This window comes from Crinia signifera, chromosome 4, assembly GCF_055691185.1.
Source record: "Crinia signifera chromosome 4, ASM5569118v1, whole genome shotgun sequence".
In the NCBI taxonomy this organism is placed as follows: domain Eukaryota; kingdom Metazoa; phylum Chordata; class Amphibia; order Anura; family Myobatrachidae; genus Crinia; species Crinia signifera.
The window spans coordinates 275,623,785-275,641,223 of record NC_139220.1 but is presented as its reverse complement, the minus strand read 5'-3'; the positions used below and the strand labels follow the sequence as shown (position 1 = coordinate 275,641,223).

Here is a 17,439-nt window from a genome sequence, read left to right as displayed (position 1 = left end):
TATTGTTAATGAGTCAATGATGGGCTACTGTCAGTAAAGTGATGATGATCTGCTGTCAGTGAGGCAGTGATGTGCCACTGTCAGTAAGGCAGTTATGTGCTGCTGTCAGTGATGCAATGATGGGCTGCTGTCAGTGAAACAGATATGTGTTGCTGTCAGTGAGGCAGATGTGTGCTGCAGTCAGTAAGGCTTCAAAGTGTAGCTATCAGTGTTGCTGCGATGTGCTGCTGTCAGTGAGGAGGTGATGGGCTGCTGTCAGTGAGGCAGATATGTGCTGCTGTCAGTGAGGCAGATATGTGCTGCTGTCAGTGAGGCAGTGATGTGCTGCTGTCAATGAGGCAGTGATGTGCTGCTGTCAATGAGGCAGTGAAGTGCTGCTGTCAGTGAGGCGGTGATTAGCTGCTATCAGTGAGGCAGGGATGGGCTGCTGTCAGTAATACCACTTTTACACCAAAATCGCGGATCAGACCCGGTATTTGGAACATGGTTCCAATCCGGGTCGGAATCAGGTTTTGCCCCGTTTTCACTGTGGTGCCGACCCAGAATATTCCCAGGCCGGCACCGTTAACACTGCACACGGGTGCAGGGGGCAGTGTTTGGCGATGACATCATCTCCAAGCACCGGGATCACCGATCGCCACTCCGAGACCACCGATCGCCATGCTGGGGGCAAGCCCAGCACCAAGGTAAGCTGTTGGGCTGCCCCCAGCCTCCGTGCACCCCTTAGCCCCTGTCTATGAGGTGAATGGATGCCGCACACAGCCCAACCTCCATACTGACCACAGGATGCTGCAGTCAGGAGGTTGGGCTTCCCATTGGTGTAAACAGGAGCTGGGTTGGATGACCCAGCATACCCGTTTACACTGCCCACCACCCAGGTCCTCCCTGTGTTCCACCCTGGTGAGGACCTGGAAACGATTTGCGGGTTATTGCCTCAGTGTAAAAGGGGTATTAATTAGTGATGGGCTGCTGTTATTGAGGAAGGGATCGGTATCTAAACTTTGGGTGGACAGTAATGAGGTTGACATGTATTAGGTCAATTGTCAAAAAGATCAACATGGTCAGGAGAATATGGTCAACATGAGCTTTTTTTTTTTTCATCATGTTGTATCCAACTATCCATGAGGACTATGATGGAAATGGTAAAGTGTGCTAAGCACAGCGAGGCACCATGTCTAAAGCATGGCAAGTAAAGCAGTATTCCAATGAATATTAACCTTTCTATGTGTCAACCATTTTTATGCTGACCTTTCCCTTATGTTTTTTTCAATGTCAAGCTTTTGCATGTCTACCTAATGAACCAAACCCACAGGGATATGCTGCTGTCTGTGAGACAAAGATGTGCTGCTGTTAGTGATGCAGTAATGTGCTGCTGTCAGTGAGGCAGGGGTGTGCTGCTATCAGTGGGGCAGGGGTCTGCAACTGTCAGTGAGGCAGGGGTGTGCTGCTGTCAGTGAGTCAATGATGGGCTGCTGTCAGTGAGGTGGTGATGGGCTGCTGTCAGTGAGGTGGTTATGTGATGCTGTCAGTGAGGCAGTTATGTGCTGCTGTCAGTGAGGCATTTATGTGTTGCTGTCAGTGAGGCAGTTATGTGTTGCTGTCAGTGAGGCATTGATGAGCTGCTGTTAGTGAGTCTGTGATGTGCTGCTGCCAGTTAGGCAGGTTGTGCTGCTGTCAGTAAGGCGGCGATGAGCTGCTTTCAATGAGGCAAGGGTGTGCTGCCATCAGTGAGGCAGTGATGTGCTGCTGTCAGTGAGGCAGTGATTAGCTGCTGTCAGTGAGGCTGTGATGTGCTGCTGTCAGTAAGGCAGGGATGGGTATCTGAACTTTAGGTGGACAATAATAAGGTTGACATGAATTAGGTCGACAGTCAAGAAGGTGAACATGGTCAAGGGCATATGGCCAACCTGTGTTTTTCATCATTTTTAAAAACTTTTCATACTTTTCCATCCATGTGGACTACAACTGAGAATGGTAAAGTGTGCTTAATACAGAGAGGCACCTTGTCTAAATCATCCATCTAAAAATGTACAATCTAAAAAAAAACATAAATCATGCATATCAACCTTTTAGGGGGAAATTTACTAAAGGAAATTTGTAAAAAATAGGTGTATTTGTATCCAGAAATATACTTATTTTTGACATTTACTATATCGAAAATACAGCAATTTGTATTTGTATTGATAGCACATCAAGATGAATACCAATTGCCGTATTTTCGGAATAGTAAATGTAAAAAATAAGTGTATTTCTGGATACAAATACAACTATTTTTTTACATATTTCCTTTAGTAAATTCCCCCCTTAATGTTTTAAATATTTTTATGAGGACCTTTCCCTTATGTCAACTTTATCAAGCTTGTGCATGTTGACCTTATGAACCAAAACCACAGGGATTTGCTGCTGTCCGTGAGACAAAGACGTGCTGCTGTTAGTGATGCAGTGACGTGCTGCTGTCAGTAAGGCAGGGGTGTGCTGCTATCAGTGAGCAGGGATGGGCTTCTGTCAGTGGGGTGTGCTGCTGTCAGTGAGGTTGTGATGTGCTACTGTCAGTGAGGCAGGGATGTGCTGCTGTCAGTGACGTTGTGATGTGCTGCTGTCACTGAGGCTGTGATGGGCTACTGTCACTGAGGCAATGATGGGCTGCTGGCAGTGAGGCTATTATGTGTTGCTGTCAGTGAGGCTGGGGTGTGCAGCTGTTAGTAAGGCTGTGATGTGCTGCTGTCAAAGAGTGAAGTGATGTGCTGCAGTCAGTGAGGCTGTGATGTGAAGCTATCATTGTTGCTGCGATGTGCATATGTCATTGAGGCAGTGATGGACTGCTGTCAGTGATGCTAATGTCAGTAAATCAATGATGGGCTGCTGTCAGTGAGACAGGATGGGCTGCTGTCAGTGAGGTGGGGATATACTGCTGTCAGAAAGGCAGTGATGTGCCGCTGTCAGTGAGACAGGGATGTTCTGTTGCCAGTGAGGTGGTGATTAGCTGCTGTCAGTGAGGTTGTGTTGGGCTGCTGTTACTGAGACAGAGAGGGGTATCTGAACTTTAGGTGGTCATTAACAATGTTGACATGAATTAGGTCAACAGCAAAGCAGTATAATAATTTGGGTCCATGTGCTACAAGGTAAAAAATGTACATCCTAACACTCCCCCCCCCCCCCCCCCCCCCCAAAAAAAAAATATCATGCATGTCAACTTTTTACATTTTATTCATGTTTCGACCATTTTCATGACGACCTTTGCCTTATGTCAACTTTTGTTCATTGTCAAGCTTGTGCATGTCGACCTAATGAACCAAATTCACAGGGGAGTGCTGCTGTCAATAATGTGCTGCTGTCAGTGATGCAGAAATATCTCCTGTCAGTGAGGCAGGGATGCGCTGCTATCAGTGAGGGAGAAATGTGCTCCTGTCAGTGAGGCAGTGATGTGCAGCTGTCAGTGAGGCTGTGATAGGTTCCTGTCAGTTAGGCGGGGATGTGCAGCTGTCAGTGAGGCTGTGATAGGTTCCTGTCAGTTAGGCGGGGATGGACAGCTGTCAGTGAGGCTGTGATAGGATGCTGTCAGTGAGGCGAGGATGGGCAGCTGTCAGTGAGGCTGTGATGGGTTACTGTCAGTTAGTCGGGGATGTGCAGCTGTCAGTGAGGCTGTGATGAGTTGAGGTCAGTGAGGCGGGGATGTGCAGCTGTCAGTAAGTCAACATGGTCAGGGGAATATGGCCAACATGAGCTTTTTTAATTTTTTTTTTATCAATTTTTATCCAACTATCCACGAGGACTATGATAGGAATGGTAAAGTGTGCTAAGCACAGTGAGGCACCTTGTCTAAAGCATGGCAAGTAAGGCAGTACTCTAATGAATATCAACCTTTCCATGTGTCAACCATTTTTATGCCGACCTTTCCCTTATGTCAACTTTTTTTCAATTTCAAGCTTTTGCATGTCTACCTAATGAACCAAACCCACTGGGATATGCTGCTGTCCGTGAGCCAAAGATGTGCTGCTGTTAGTGATGCAGTAATGTGCTGCTGTCAGTGAGGCAGGGGTGTGCTGCTGTGCTGCTGTCAGTGAGGCAGTTATGTGTTGCTGTCAGTGAGGCATTGATGAGCTGCTGTTAGTGAGTCTGTGATGTGCTGCTGCCAGTTAGGCTCTGATGGGTTGCTGTCAGTGAGGCAGTGATGGGCTGCTGTCAGTGAGACAGGGATGTTCTGTTGTCAGTGAGGTGGTGATTAGCTGCTGTCAGTGAGGTTGTGCACGGCTGCTGTTAGTGAGTATAATAATTTGGGTCCATGTGCTACAAGGTAAAAATGTACATCCTAACACTCCCCCCCCCCCCCCCCCCAAAAAAAAATATCATGCATGTCAACTTTTTAAATTTTTTCACATTTCGACCATTTTCATGACAACCTTTCCCTTATGTCAACTTTTTGACCTACTGAACCAAATCCACAGGGGAGTGCTGCTGTCAATAATGTGCTGCTGTCAGTGATGCAGAAATATCTCCTGTCAGTGTGGCAGGGATGCGCTGCTATTAGTGAGGCAGAAATGTGCAGCTGTCAGTGAGGCTGTGATGGGTTCCTGTCAGTAAGGCGGGGATGTGCAGCTGTCAGTGAGGCTGTGATGGGTTCCTGTCAGTTAGGCGGGGATGTGCAGCTGTCAGTGAGGCTGTGATGGGTTCCTGTCAGTTAGGCGGGGATGTGCAGCTGTCAGTGAGGCTGTGATGGGTTGCTGTCAGTGAGGCGGGAATGTGCAGCTGTCAGTGAGGCTGTGATAGGTTGCTGTCAGTGAGGCGAGGATGTGCAGCTGCCAGTGAGGCGGAGATGCGCAGCTGTCATTGAGGCTGTGATGGGTTGCTGTCAGTGAGGCGGGGATGTACAGCTGTCAGTGAGTCGGGGATGTGCAGCTGTCAGTGAGGCTGTGATAAGTTGCTGTCAGTTAGGCGGGGATGTGCAGCTGTCAGTGAGGCGGGCATGCGCAGCTGTCAGTGAGGCTGTGATGGGTTGCTGTCAGTGAGGCTGTGATAGGTTGCTGTCAGTGAGGCTGTGATGGGTTGCTGTCAGTGAGGCTGTGATGTGCAGCTGTCAGTGACACTGTGATGTGCAGCTGTCAGTGAGGCTGTGATGGGTTGCTGGCAGTAAGGCGGTAATACGCAGCTGTCAGTGAGGCTGTGATGGGTTGCTGTCAGTGAGGTGTGATGTGCTGCTGTCAGTGATGTGCCGCTATCAGTGAGGCAGTGATGTGCAGCTGTTAGTGAGGCTCTGATGGGTTGCTGTCAGTGAGGTGGGGATGAGCAGCTGTCAGTGAGGCTGTAATGAGTTGCTGTCAGTGATGGGTTGCTGTCAGTGAGGCAGGGATGCGCAGCTGTCAGTGAGGCTGTGATGAGTTGCTGTCAGTGATGGGTTGCTGTCAGTGAGGCTGTGATGGGTTGCTGTCAGTGAGGTGGGGATGTGCAGCTGTTAGTGAGGCTGTGATGGGTTGCTGGCAGTGAGGCGGTAATACGCAGCTGTCAGTGAGGCTGTGATGGGTTGCTGGCAGTGAGGTGTGATGTGCTGCTGTCAGTGATGTGCCGCTATCAGTGAGGCAGTGATGTGCAGCTGTCATTGAGGCTGTGATGGGTTGCTGTCAGTGAGGTAGGGATGAGCTGCTGTCAGTGATGTGCAGCTATCATTGAGGCTGTGATGGGTTGCTGTCAGTGAGGTGGGGATGTGCTGCTGTCAGTGATGTGCAGCTATCAGTGAGGCAGTGATGTGCAGCTGTTAGTGAGGCTCTGATGGGTTGCTGTCAGTGAGGTGGGGATGAGCAGCTGTCAGTGAGGCTGTAATGAGTTGCTGTCAGTGATGGGTTGCTGTCAGTGAGGCAGGGATGCGCAGCTGTCAGTGAGACTGTGATGAGTTGCTGTCAGTGATGGGTTGCTGTCAGTGAGGCTGTGATGGGTTGCTGTCAGTGAGGTGGGGATGTGCAGCTGTTAGTGAGGCTGTGATGGGTTGCTGTCAGTGAGGTGGGGATGTGCAGATATCAGTGAGGCAGCAATCTTGGAGAAGATTTGTCTTCCAACATGAAAATGAACCAAAGCATACAGCAAAAGGCACACCGGAGGGCTTCACTCTATACAGATAATTGCCCTGAAGTGCCAGAATCAAAGTCTGAATATCAATTCAGTTGAGCATCTGACTGGAGCCACTGTCCACTAATGATCGCCATCCAACCCAATGGATCTTGAGCAATCTTGAGGAGAGTGGACTGAAGTTCCAGTGTGGAGATGTGTGCAAAACCAACACACATAGGGCCTGATTCTGATCTGTTTGGTAAGCCGCGAAGCTCGCAGCTTCGCGAGCAATTGTGGAATCCCCCCCCCCCCCCGCCGTATGCCCTATGCCGGCGTTCCTATGCCACATCCTCATCACCACCTCTGACCGCCCACCCCCCCTGTCCAAATGCCATGCCGACTATGCATGTCAGCGAAGGCACAGAATCAGGCCCATAGACCCACATAGACTCCGAGCTATAAATGCCATTTGGTGGTTCTGCACTCTTGTGAAATGAACGCAATGACTTTTTTTCAGGCTTTTGCTCCTAATTTATGTTTTTTTTGCACATTGTTGATCACTTTAGTTTGTGTTGATTAGTGAGAATAAGTTGAAATTAAATCCATCCTGCTGCCACGTTGTAAAATAGCACATTGTGAAGAAGTGTAAGGTAGTGAATCCCTCTTATAGCCCTTGTGGATGGGCCGAGGCTCCATATGATGCTATTCGTTAATACGTGAGATTGCCCTTATTGAGCCTTTCCTCTCTCCACAGGAGAAGTTTCTAGTAAAGCAGCAGCAGGAGCTGAACGCCGCTTTGCAGAAATTAGTAAACGAACATAAGAAAAAGGTCATTAGTATCGAGCGGGAGAATCTCTGCAAAATCCACAGCCTGAAGAGAGGTGAGCGGGAGACAGAAGTCCTAATCCAGACATGTATTATGTGCCTGTGCTGACCAGTTAGCAGGAATTTTTACAAAGATTTTTAATTTATCACTGGCATATTGTGTTGTTTCACAATGTTTTAAAGTCACTACAATTATTCCTGTCCCTAAATCGGCGGGAATATCTTGCTTGCCCTCACTTCCTTAGTTATGAAGTGTTTTGAGAGAGTGGTCTTGTATCACCTAAAGCAGGGGTGGGGAACCTTTTTTGTGCCAAGGGCCAATTGTATGGTGGAAAAATCCTTTGGGGGCCATATGTAAAAATTTATCTTACAAATTGTCCTGCTGCAGCCATCCCATGCTTCGGCGGCTGCCGCTGAATAGGACTGACAGTCTCTGGTTGTTGTTAATTAAGAGGAATCTCGCAAGAACTATTGACCTCTCGCAAGAAGTCCCCTGTACTTGACTCCCGGCAAAGCTGCCGGGTGGGTAGGAGAGCCACTCAGACCAGCTACGGGGGCCGCATACGGCCCCCGGGCCTGACGTTTCCCACCACTGACCTAAAGGATGTCATCCCGGTGGAATTTGACCGTTATCAGTAGAGACAGGATTATATGCATTTGCATATTTGCATATGCATTTGCATATTTTGCCCATTCTCACTGGTTATTGCATATTTCACCTGAAATCTAGTGATGGTGCATATTTTAGGCTCTGCCCCCTTTCCACCTGCGAGTCACAGCACTGCTTTGCCCTGCTGCTGCTGGCCAGGTAGTGGTAGAGTGTGCAGGCTGGGGCAATATGTGCGCAGTGTGTGGAACCTTGGTTGTACGATATGTCTGACACTGCTCTAGGCTGCCAATCCATGTTGATAAAAGTCAGTCGGGCGGATGCCATTACTAAGCTCCTGAACCTTTGCCTGCCCCTGGCCTGGGACTTTACACCAAGAGACAGACTTCTGCAGCAGAGGAGGCGGGCTGAAGGGTTGTGACATCAAGTGTTGCGGAGGAAATGCCATGTCAAAGTGAGTATGCAGCGCAGGGAGGAAGCCTTCCACTGTGCCGCCCTCACACGCTATGCTGACATTTGATCTATCGGTGCGTAGTTGATGCAAGAAGAGCTTTGGACGCTGCAGTATGCTGTAGCAGCCAGGAAGAAAAAAAATCCTGTGTACGGCACTAGACCTCTGCGGATGCTGTGAGCCTATTTTTTAGGTTTATTTGCAACTAATTGTCTGCTGAATTTTAAATAAATAAGTAAAAAATAACTTTTTTTATTATTTAATGTAGCATATTTTAACACTTTTCATGCATATTTTACATATTTTTCATGCATATTTGCATGCATATTTCAAGATTTTTATGTTGCATACTGTCTCTAGTTATCAGTTTGCGTATCGGTCAAATCGATCCACCGAGGATGCTGCTCTTACTGTCCTTCATATGATTCTCTGTCATTTGGATACTAAAGACTCCTATGTCAGATTATTATTTGTGGACTATAGCTCCACTTTTAATACCGTTGTGCCTGAGGTGCTGATCGCGAAGCTTCGGGAGATAGGTTACAATCTTCCCATCTGTGACTGGCTGTTGGACTTTTTGATGAATCATCCTCAGTCAGTTAGGGTGGGTTCTTCTTCCTCGTCGGAACTTGTCTTAAACATAGGTGTCCCTCAAGGGTGTGTTCTGAGTCATTTTTGTACTCTTTATACACCTCAGATTGTTTTAAACAGAATGTATAATTAATTAATATACAGATACCTCCCGGGAGTATCAAAAATGAGCATATATTGGTATGTTACAATGAATTAATAGGAATAAAAATGACCACATAAAAATAATCACTGGTGATATCAGGTAACTGTCCCTGTCAAGTCTGAATTTTACAATGTGACCCTGGGTGGTAATATTCCGCCCAGGCGATCATTGATAAATGGGCTCCATAAATTACTAACCAGGCAGCTCCTAACAGTCATTTTACAGCTGTGTTTGAAAAAATACAGAAGCTAATTGGTTGGTATCTTGGCATCTGTTCATGTAGATATGTGGTTTTGGATGTTTTGTAACAGTTCAATGCAATATATATAGTGTGAGATTATGGTACACATGGGCCTGGATCTGAAATGTATAAAAGGCCTGTAGTGTGCCCAGGGCCGGCAACAGAAATCTTGGGGCCCCATAAATTGATATTTCTGGGGGACCCCCACCCCCCGCAGTCAGCCGCCCGGCACTCGATTGCTGTGGGCACTGACACATGACACACACCTCCCCCCCCCCCCCCCCCCCCCCCAAGAATATTTGCGCTGCAGACTCGGGAGGGGAAGCTTCCTGGGGATGCCTGTCAGAACACGCAGCTCCCGGCCGCCGCACGCTTACACACACTGACATGAGCCAGTGCTGCTGCGGCGCTCATGTCAGTGTGTGTAAGCGCGAGGCACCCGGGAGCTGCGTGTTTCCGGGTGCAATATTCTTGTTAGGGGGGTTTATGTGTCAGCCGCCCACAGCAATCGAGTACCGGGCCGCTGACTGCAGGGATGAGTGTCTGATTCTGGCGCCCCTCCGATGGTCGGGGCCCGGGTCAGCTGTCCCCTTTGACCCCCCTGTCGCCGGGCCTGAGTGTGCCGCTGCAGGGAGTGTGAAAGATATTGCGGGTGTGTGGCTATTTTTGTCAGGGGCATGTCCAATGCTGTGTAGTGGTGGTTTTCACATTGTGTCCTGCACTATGGGGTGTGGATAGTAGTACTATGGAGGGCATTGCTAGTGCTTATCTTCAATCACCTCAATCTCCTTTCAATCCACTCTGATATCAATAGTGTAATGTGAAAGTCCACAAATGAACAAATCATTCAATTAAAATCCCATAGGTCACATTCATTTTTTGGACCTACTGAAACTGTATTCTGGTCTAAATTAGCCTAAATTGCGAATTAAATTGAATGTATGGAAATATCAATATTTAGGGCCAGATTCTCTAAGCTTCAAAAGTGATAAAATGGAGAGTGATAAACAGCCAGCCAATCAACTCCTACCTGCCATGTCACAGACTGTGTTTTAAAAATGTCAGACAGGAGCTGATTGGCTGGCTGTTTATCACTCTCCATTTTATCACTTTTGAAGCTTCGAGAATCTGGCCCTTATACTGAATCATTTTTTAGTCAAAAGTGACTGGAATTTTAGACATGATTAATAAATCGGCTCTGTATATCTGGACACATGCATGTGTTTGCAGTTTGTAGTTATTACAGCAGTCACTGTGGGCAGTGACATAGGTCGCCATGGATAGGGCAGCCGAGAGGTATGCCAGGTAACATGTTGGGGGTGTGGCCTAATCACGGGAAGCGTAACCACCTCCCGCGATTAGGCCACACCCCAAAATGTTTAGAGGAGGGATGAAAAAACACTCTAATGTCGAGGGGGGTTATTGTCCCCCTCCCCTTCAGCAGCAGGTGTGTGCTACTGATGCTGCGGTACTCTTTACCTAGCACGGCGCCCATCGTGGGCATCGCGGCCATCGCATGCACTAAAAATCGGGTGCGACGCAATGGCCGCGATGCCCGCGATTTCCCATAGGGAACAATGTTAAAAGTGTCAATGGACGCGATTTTACTGTTCAATGCCCGCATTTTTTCCATAGGAAACAATGTTAAATGGGCTACAGAGCCCAAATAGTCCCCCTGAAGTCTGAAATGGCCCCCACAATTGTTAACGCCACCCCACGATCAACGTTAACCCGAAGCGTGGTGAGCGCAGCGAGCCCGCGAGGGGCGGCGGTACGCGTCCTCCGACCTTTTCATACCCCCACTATCCACGTCGGCATGGAGTTGAGAATAGAATAGTGTGGCGAGGGGACGCGGATACCTTCACAGGTAAATGCGTCCCTTCGCGGGCTTCACAGGTGTCCGCATGCGCTCGCCACGCTTCGGGCTCTGTGGCTCACTGCGCTCGCCACACTATTCTATTCTCAACTCCACGCCGATGTGGATAGTGGGGGTATGAAAAGGTCGGAGGACGCGTACCGTCGCCGCTCGCCACGCTTCGGGTTCACGTTGATCGTGGGGTGGCGTTAACAATTGTGGGGGCCATTTCAGACTTCAGGGGGACTATTAGGGCTCTGTGGCCCATTTAACATTGTTTCCTATGGACAAATTGCGGGAATTGAGGCATTGAACACAAAAATCGCGTCCATTGACACTTTTAAAATTGATCCCTATGGGAAATCGCGGGCATCGCGTCGCACCCGTTTTTTTAGTGCATGCGATGCCCGCGATTTTTTACCCCCGATGACCGCGATGCCAATCGTGGGCGCCGTGCTAGGTAAAGAGTACCGATGCTGCTGCTCGGAAGGGATGGAGGGGGAAGGGGGGTCAGACCAGGGCCCCCGCCAGGCCCCTCCAGCTAGCTCGGGCCCGGGTAATTAGCATCCGCTCCCCCCCTCTCGGCGGCCCTGGCCATGGATATCGTATAAGTGTACCGCCTGGCAGTGTTCTTGCCAGCTGGAACTGCTCCTGAGGCTGAGTAGAATAGTCCGAGGGTCACCTTTTTGGAGCTCACTCATGCACTGTCCCCTTGAGAGCTCCCTTGTATTGATAGGGTGGCACCCATGTGACATTGCATGGCAGGTAAAAGCTTTCATTGTGCCGCCATATATACAATGCCTGGGACCCAACAGAGAAGGTTCTGGTATAAATTGTACACAAGGTCTAGGTCGACAATCACTGGGTCGACAGTGAGTAGGTCAACACCTACAAATGGCTGACAGTGACTGAAGGTCAACATAAGCATAATGTCGACATGGACATGGTCGACACATGAAAGGGTTGACACAATTATTAATCCGGCCCAATTCATCTATACTAACCTTGCTTGCTCCGGTGACCCTGTCTTCAGTGGCGGTCCTCTCTGAGAAGCGTGGTATTGCGAGGCTCAGGAGAAGCTGCAGTGGTGCTGGGATATAAAGGGGCAGGGCTAGAACAAATGATGGGCAGGAAACAGTGAAGTATTCAGCTTCCCTGCCCTTGTCGCATTGTAGTCGTTTTCCTGAGATGCTGGCTTTGAACCTAGGCATTTCTATAATGGGTGCAATGTGTTTTAATTCTTACCTCTCTGGAGTCTCGTGCCAGACACTGCAATTGCTGAAAAAAATCTCTGCCAAAATGGCTGCCGCACATGCACAGTACTGATTTTAGTCTCTGGAACATGGCGGTCACTAAGGGCCTTATTCATGTTCCTTTGGTCCGGTTGTGCATCTGCGAATGCGCAGGTGCGTTTCTGCGCATGTGCAGACGTAGGGTGCGTGCACCCACGGCGAACTTTCAGTTTGACGGGTGCACGCATCCTATACGGAGTGCGGGGGGGGGCGGAGAAGGGCAGGGGGGTGCCGGGGCGCCCCATTACCATATGGAAACAGCCAGCGTTTCATATGTGTTCCCATGAGAATGCTGGGCGTTCTCATGGTAATGAGGCCGTGACGTGGGTGCGGGGGGCTGGCAGCTGATATCACCGAATGTCAGCTTTTCGCCCATATCCTTCCCAGCACGCATGCATATGGAAGTGACTTGAAAGTCACGTTTATATGTGTGTACCTTTCACATCTTTTGATGGTCGCCGACCATCGAAAGATGTGGGTGTTAGCCACAGAATGCGAATGGATGTTTATGCTAAACATCCATTCGCAGCCTGTGCGGGCGAACCTGCGCTGCGAGGGGTTGGGGGCGGGCGGCCGGACATTCGCCGGGTGGGGTGTGGTGGACTCGCAAGGCTGCAAATTCCGAATCAACCAGAATAACCCCCTACATTTCCAGAGATTTGCACATGCCCAGTAGACTCTGGCACAAAGTAGTCTACGGTAGTGCGGAGAGGAGGGGCATGGCCGGAGTCTCCACATGGGCTCCCTCTTTTATAGCGCCGCTGGCTCTGCACACAGCACTGGGACAGAAAGCAGAGATTTCTGATCTTATATGAATCACACTCACCAAAAGTACGGTGTGATGAGATGCAGACCCGGAGCAGGGGTGTAATGAACTCCTCCACAGTAACCTGCTCTATGAATAGATCAAAGCAGAGAAAAGCCCTATTTTCAGCAAAACAGCGCTTTTCACTGCTCTATTAATAGACCGCGTCACCTTTCAACTGATCTCTCTCCTAGCTTTGATAAATCTCCTACTTAAGACCAATGCTACTGATAAGTCTTATATGAAATAGATAAGGAATTAATACTTAGAGGTTTACAGAAATGTTTTTTAACCAATAATTTCCAGTGACTTCAGAGAAAAATGTGATCATGAGTTTGTGTATGAAATATTATTGAAACTGACTAATAACAGAATATGGAGCTGCACAGCAAATATACATCAAATACCTACCTATAACATCCCATGTTCTACTAGTATATTTTCATACCTCCCAACTGTCACGCTTTCCGCGGGAACGTCCCGATATTTGGGGACGTTCCCGCGTCCCGCCCGGGGCCGCCATTGTCCCGCGGTGGGGGGACAGTTGGGAGCCCCCCCAGCTTGCCGCACAGCGTCTATTCAGCGCCGACGAGCGGCGAAAACGGGGGCGTGGCCGGAGTTCGTGTCACCCAGTGAGACCACGCCCCTTTTCTTGAGGCCACGCCCCCTTTTCGGGAACGTCCCGTTTCGGGAACGTCCCGACCTCCCAACTTCAAAAGTTGGGAGGTATGTATTTTATACCTATCATCATCCCCCCTGGGGAAAACTTGTTCAGTTTTCCCTCATATCTCTCTTTTCTCCCGTTTTATTATGTGAGGATACATTATTATTATTATTTTATTTATAAGGCGCCACAAGTGTTTCGCAGCGCCATACAAAGGAACAATACAGGGAGACAAAACTTGGCATAACATTGAATAAATAACAAAAATACAGTACAAATAAAGAGCACCACAGTTCAATACACATTACAGCTTAAATGTAAGTAGTGAGGACCCAATCAACATACAACTAGAGGCTTGAGGCCAATGATGGAGATGAGTATGAAGATGGTCACTGAGTGTTGGAGTAAAGGAGAGCTGTGAGTGAAATGTGAAGAGACGTGGGCTTTGACAACAGGAGGGAAGAGGGCCCTACTCGGAGGAGCTTACAATCTAGTAGGAAGGGGAGACAGACAGATTACAAGAGGTGCAAGCCAGGGGGTGGTGGTTAGATAGCAGGATGTAAACAGGCAAGGGGTCGGAGAACCAGCTGGTTTATGCAGTGGAAGGGTACGCTTTGATGAATAGGTGAGTTTTCAGTGCCCGTTTGAAGCTTTGCAAGGTCGGGGAGAGTCTAATGGAGCGAGGGAGTGCGTTCCACTGAAGGGGTGCAGCACGGGCAAAGTCCTGTACTCTAGCATGGGAAGCAGTGATCAGGGTGGAGGAGAGACGACAGTCGTCAGCTGACCGTAGAGGGCGGGAGGGTGTATGAATGGAGATGAGGTTAGAGATATATGGAGCAATGGAATTAGAGATGGCCCTGTATGTGAGTGTGAGGTGTTTGAAGAGGATTCTGTAGGGGAATGGAAGCCAGTGCAGATTTTGTTGAAGGGGAGTAGCAGAGTTAGAGCGGCGGGAGAGGAAGATAAGCCTGGCTGCAGCATGCACAGACGTGTTTATATAATTCGGTTGTGGTCAGTGTGGTCCCCTTTTTTTCTGTGCCCCACACCCTGCTGTCTACCTGTTGCTCTTCTACCCCCATGTCCCGTCTCTTCCTTGGTTCTCCCCATTCCTGACTTCTCTTTACCTGTGTCTCCCATCCTTGATTCATCTCCCTCCCTCTCTCTTTCCCTCTCTCTCTCTCTCCTCCCATGCCCCCTGCCAGGAGATTTATCAAAGCTTGGAGAGAAATAATAAAAAAAGGGTAGCTGTATTAATTGTTGTTATAGGGGAGTGGTGTGCTGATAACACTTTTTTATTTTTATTAACAGTTTATTTCATAGCAAAGCAAATTCCTTTGCGCTTTACAATTGGAAACAGTAATACCAAAAACTGGGTAGTTACAGACAGTCAGTTGCAGATAGTTAAAAAAAAAAAAAAGGCCCCACTCACTTCTCCACCATGCAGGAATGTGCTGGTGTGTGGTAAATGACAGGGGCGCTATGGTGCTGCTATCTGAATGATACCACTCTGATATGCAGATGATCCAGGCTCTTATCTGTGCATGTATTGAGAGCCGAGCGCCCCACAGGGGGTGCTGGGGAGGATCCGGCTGGATCCTTCACAACATGGAGGCACAATAGAAACTCATAGCTTAAGATGGCATTCCCCACCACATCCAAGCCTCGAAATCCATCACATTCCGCGCTTGGTGCATAATATGCAGGGCACGGACAAACGTTTGGACATTTTTTTTTAAACATTGCTGCTTCTCGCCGAAGATGCCAATACATCTTGTGGGTGTAGCCTCCTACCTTGCCGCGGTAATGAGGTGAAGCAGAAAGTGCATTGGCGGTACGATACATTTCCCACCTTTTCCAAGCATAGCCTGTACAAAGACAGTCGGTGCTGATTAATTGGTACTTTCTCTCTTTCTCCATTCTTTCATACATTCTCCCCACTCACAATTCGTTTTCCTCCATGCTATTTTCTGATGAAACCTGAGATACTGCTATTGAGCTTTCCCTCTGAGTGGAAATCTATCTCACCAGCATGATTTCTGTAGTACTGCAGCAATGATGGCCTAACTGGCTGCAGAAGGCATGGGCCCCTCTAGCTGTTGTACTGCGGGGCCTGTTGGTGAGGTACTTGGGTGGGTAATTAACTATATGGGTGGGTTTGTTTCAGGTTTACAATATTTTTCACTACTGGAGATTATTTAGGGCAAACTTGGTGTGTCCATGTCGCATTGTTGATAAAGGGTTTAAGTGGGGACATGCAGGCACCCACATGGTGGCTATGTTTGATGCATAGCGGTGGAAGAGGACAGGCTGTAGGGTCTGGCCCACCAGTGAAATGTGTCAGGGGATGGAGGGAGGGGCTGGACAGCAATTCTTAACTGGACTTGCGTTAGACCTTAGAAATCATCTGTGTCTTCATTACACATCCCCTGGCATGGTTGCGTGGGGAAATGGCAGGGGAGGGGGGTGGGCATTCGCGCGGACGGCGTTACATGGCTCGCTAAGCAGCAAATTTTAGTTGCTTAGCGAGTCAATCAGAATCACCCGCCCTTAATTCAGATAACTTCCATTATCTTTATGAACAATCTCTAGTTAAACACTATCAAAACCTGACATGGCCTTAATATGTACAACAAGAACAATGAGGTACTCAATAGATTCCTTTTATTGGTCCTAGCCTAATGAATTCTATCATGTTGTACTACATTGTATATACTGTTTCCGAATTATTTTGGGGCAAGTAATGCAACTTAACTCCCATGTACTCTGACAGCTCGCGAGTCTGTGATTCTGAGACTAGAAGAGCGCCATCTACAGGAGAAATATCAGCTTTTTCGACACCAGCTGATTGAACAACACTCTCTGCAAAAGCACCAGCTGCGCAAGAGGCACGAGAAGGTAAGGACAAGAGGACCTCAGTCCTGGTCATGCCATTACTATAGTTTACACTAATCCCAGGTTTCCATGCTCATGTTTCACTGTTGGAGAATTAGAATATTAAAACACTCCATTATAAAATTGTTTATGTGCTCTCTTTATATTTATCTATGGCAAATTCTAATAGTGACTGTTTATTGTGGCAATATATCGGGTGCTGTCTGACAACCTGATCCCACCACCAGGAGATGGAGCGACTCAAGCATTATCAGGGCATCTTACTTGAAGAGCTGAAGAGTCAGCAGCTGCAAGAGAGAGTCCGGAGCCAGAAGGCCCAGCGTGGAGAAGCTAGGAAGCGCCAAGCCATGTTCAAAGAGAGGCTGAAGAGCCAAGGGCTGAGCACATCAGATCAGAAGGAAAGGAGCAAGCAAGTAAGCAGGACACATTTATCTTTACTTCAGTGGTTCCCTAATGGGGCATACACACATTGGGATCTTTGGCTATTTTCTAAGTAATCTGTCTAGAAGGTCAGAAATTAAGCTCAAATCGCTCCGTGTGTATCCCCCATAGCGATAGCGATGGATGGTCCCGTAAGTCACTATAGCTGGCTCAGATCTTGTGTGCCTGCAGTCAAAATCTAGTCCGATCGCTTAGCACAAAGGTTCTCAAACTCAGTCCTCAGGACCCCACACAGTGCATGTTTTCCATGTCACAGAATCACAAGTGAAATAATTAGATCCACCTAGAGTAATGAAAGCACCTGTGTACCTGCCGGGTGACCTGGGAAATGCGAACTGTGTGGTGTCCCGAGAACCGAGTTTGAGAACCATTAGCTTAGCAATTGAGATCAAATCGCAACTTGTGTACAGAAACAGCGATAGTGATCCTCTATTTAAAGTTACCTTTTTTTTGGTAAACACAGGGCCGGCGCCACCACTAGGCAGCCTTAGGCATTTGCCTAGGGCCCTGGCCACTGGAGGGCGGCATGTGGGAGCAGCTTCCCCCCCCCCCCCGGACAAGCTTCAAGCTCCCCTCACCCCCCCGGACTCT

The 17,439-nt window shown here is 48.4% G+C and overlaps 1 protein-coding gene across 1 annotated transcript in view; it reads left to right on the top strand.

Annotated features, from left to right (window-relative positions):
* LOC146075407 (STE20-like serine/threonine-protein kinase) overlaps window positions 1-17,439 on the top strand; it is a 70,840-nt gene that overhangs the window by 33,373 nt on the left and 20,028 nt on the right. Inside the window, exons 13-15 of the mRNA XM_083184596.1 lie at window positions 6,794-6,920; window positions 16,286-16,410; window positions 16,635-16,820. Coding sequence (XP_083040722.1) covers window positions 6,794-6,920; window positions 16,286-16,410; window positions 16,635-16,820 — 438 coding nt within the window. The remainder of the gene's footprint in view (window positions 1-6,793; window positions 6,921-16,285; window positions 16,411-16,634; window positions 16,821-17,439) is intronic.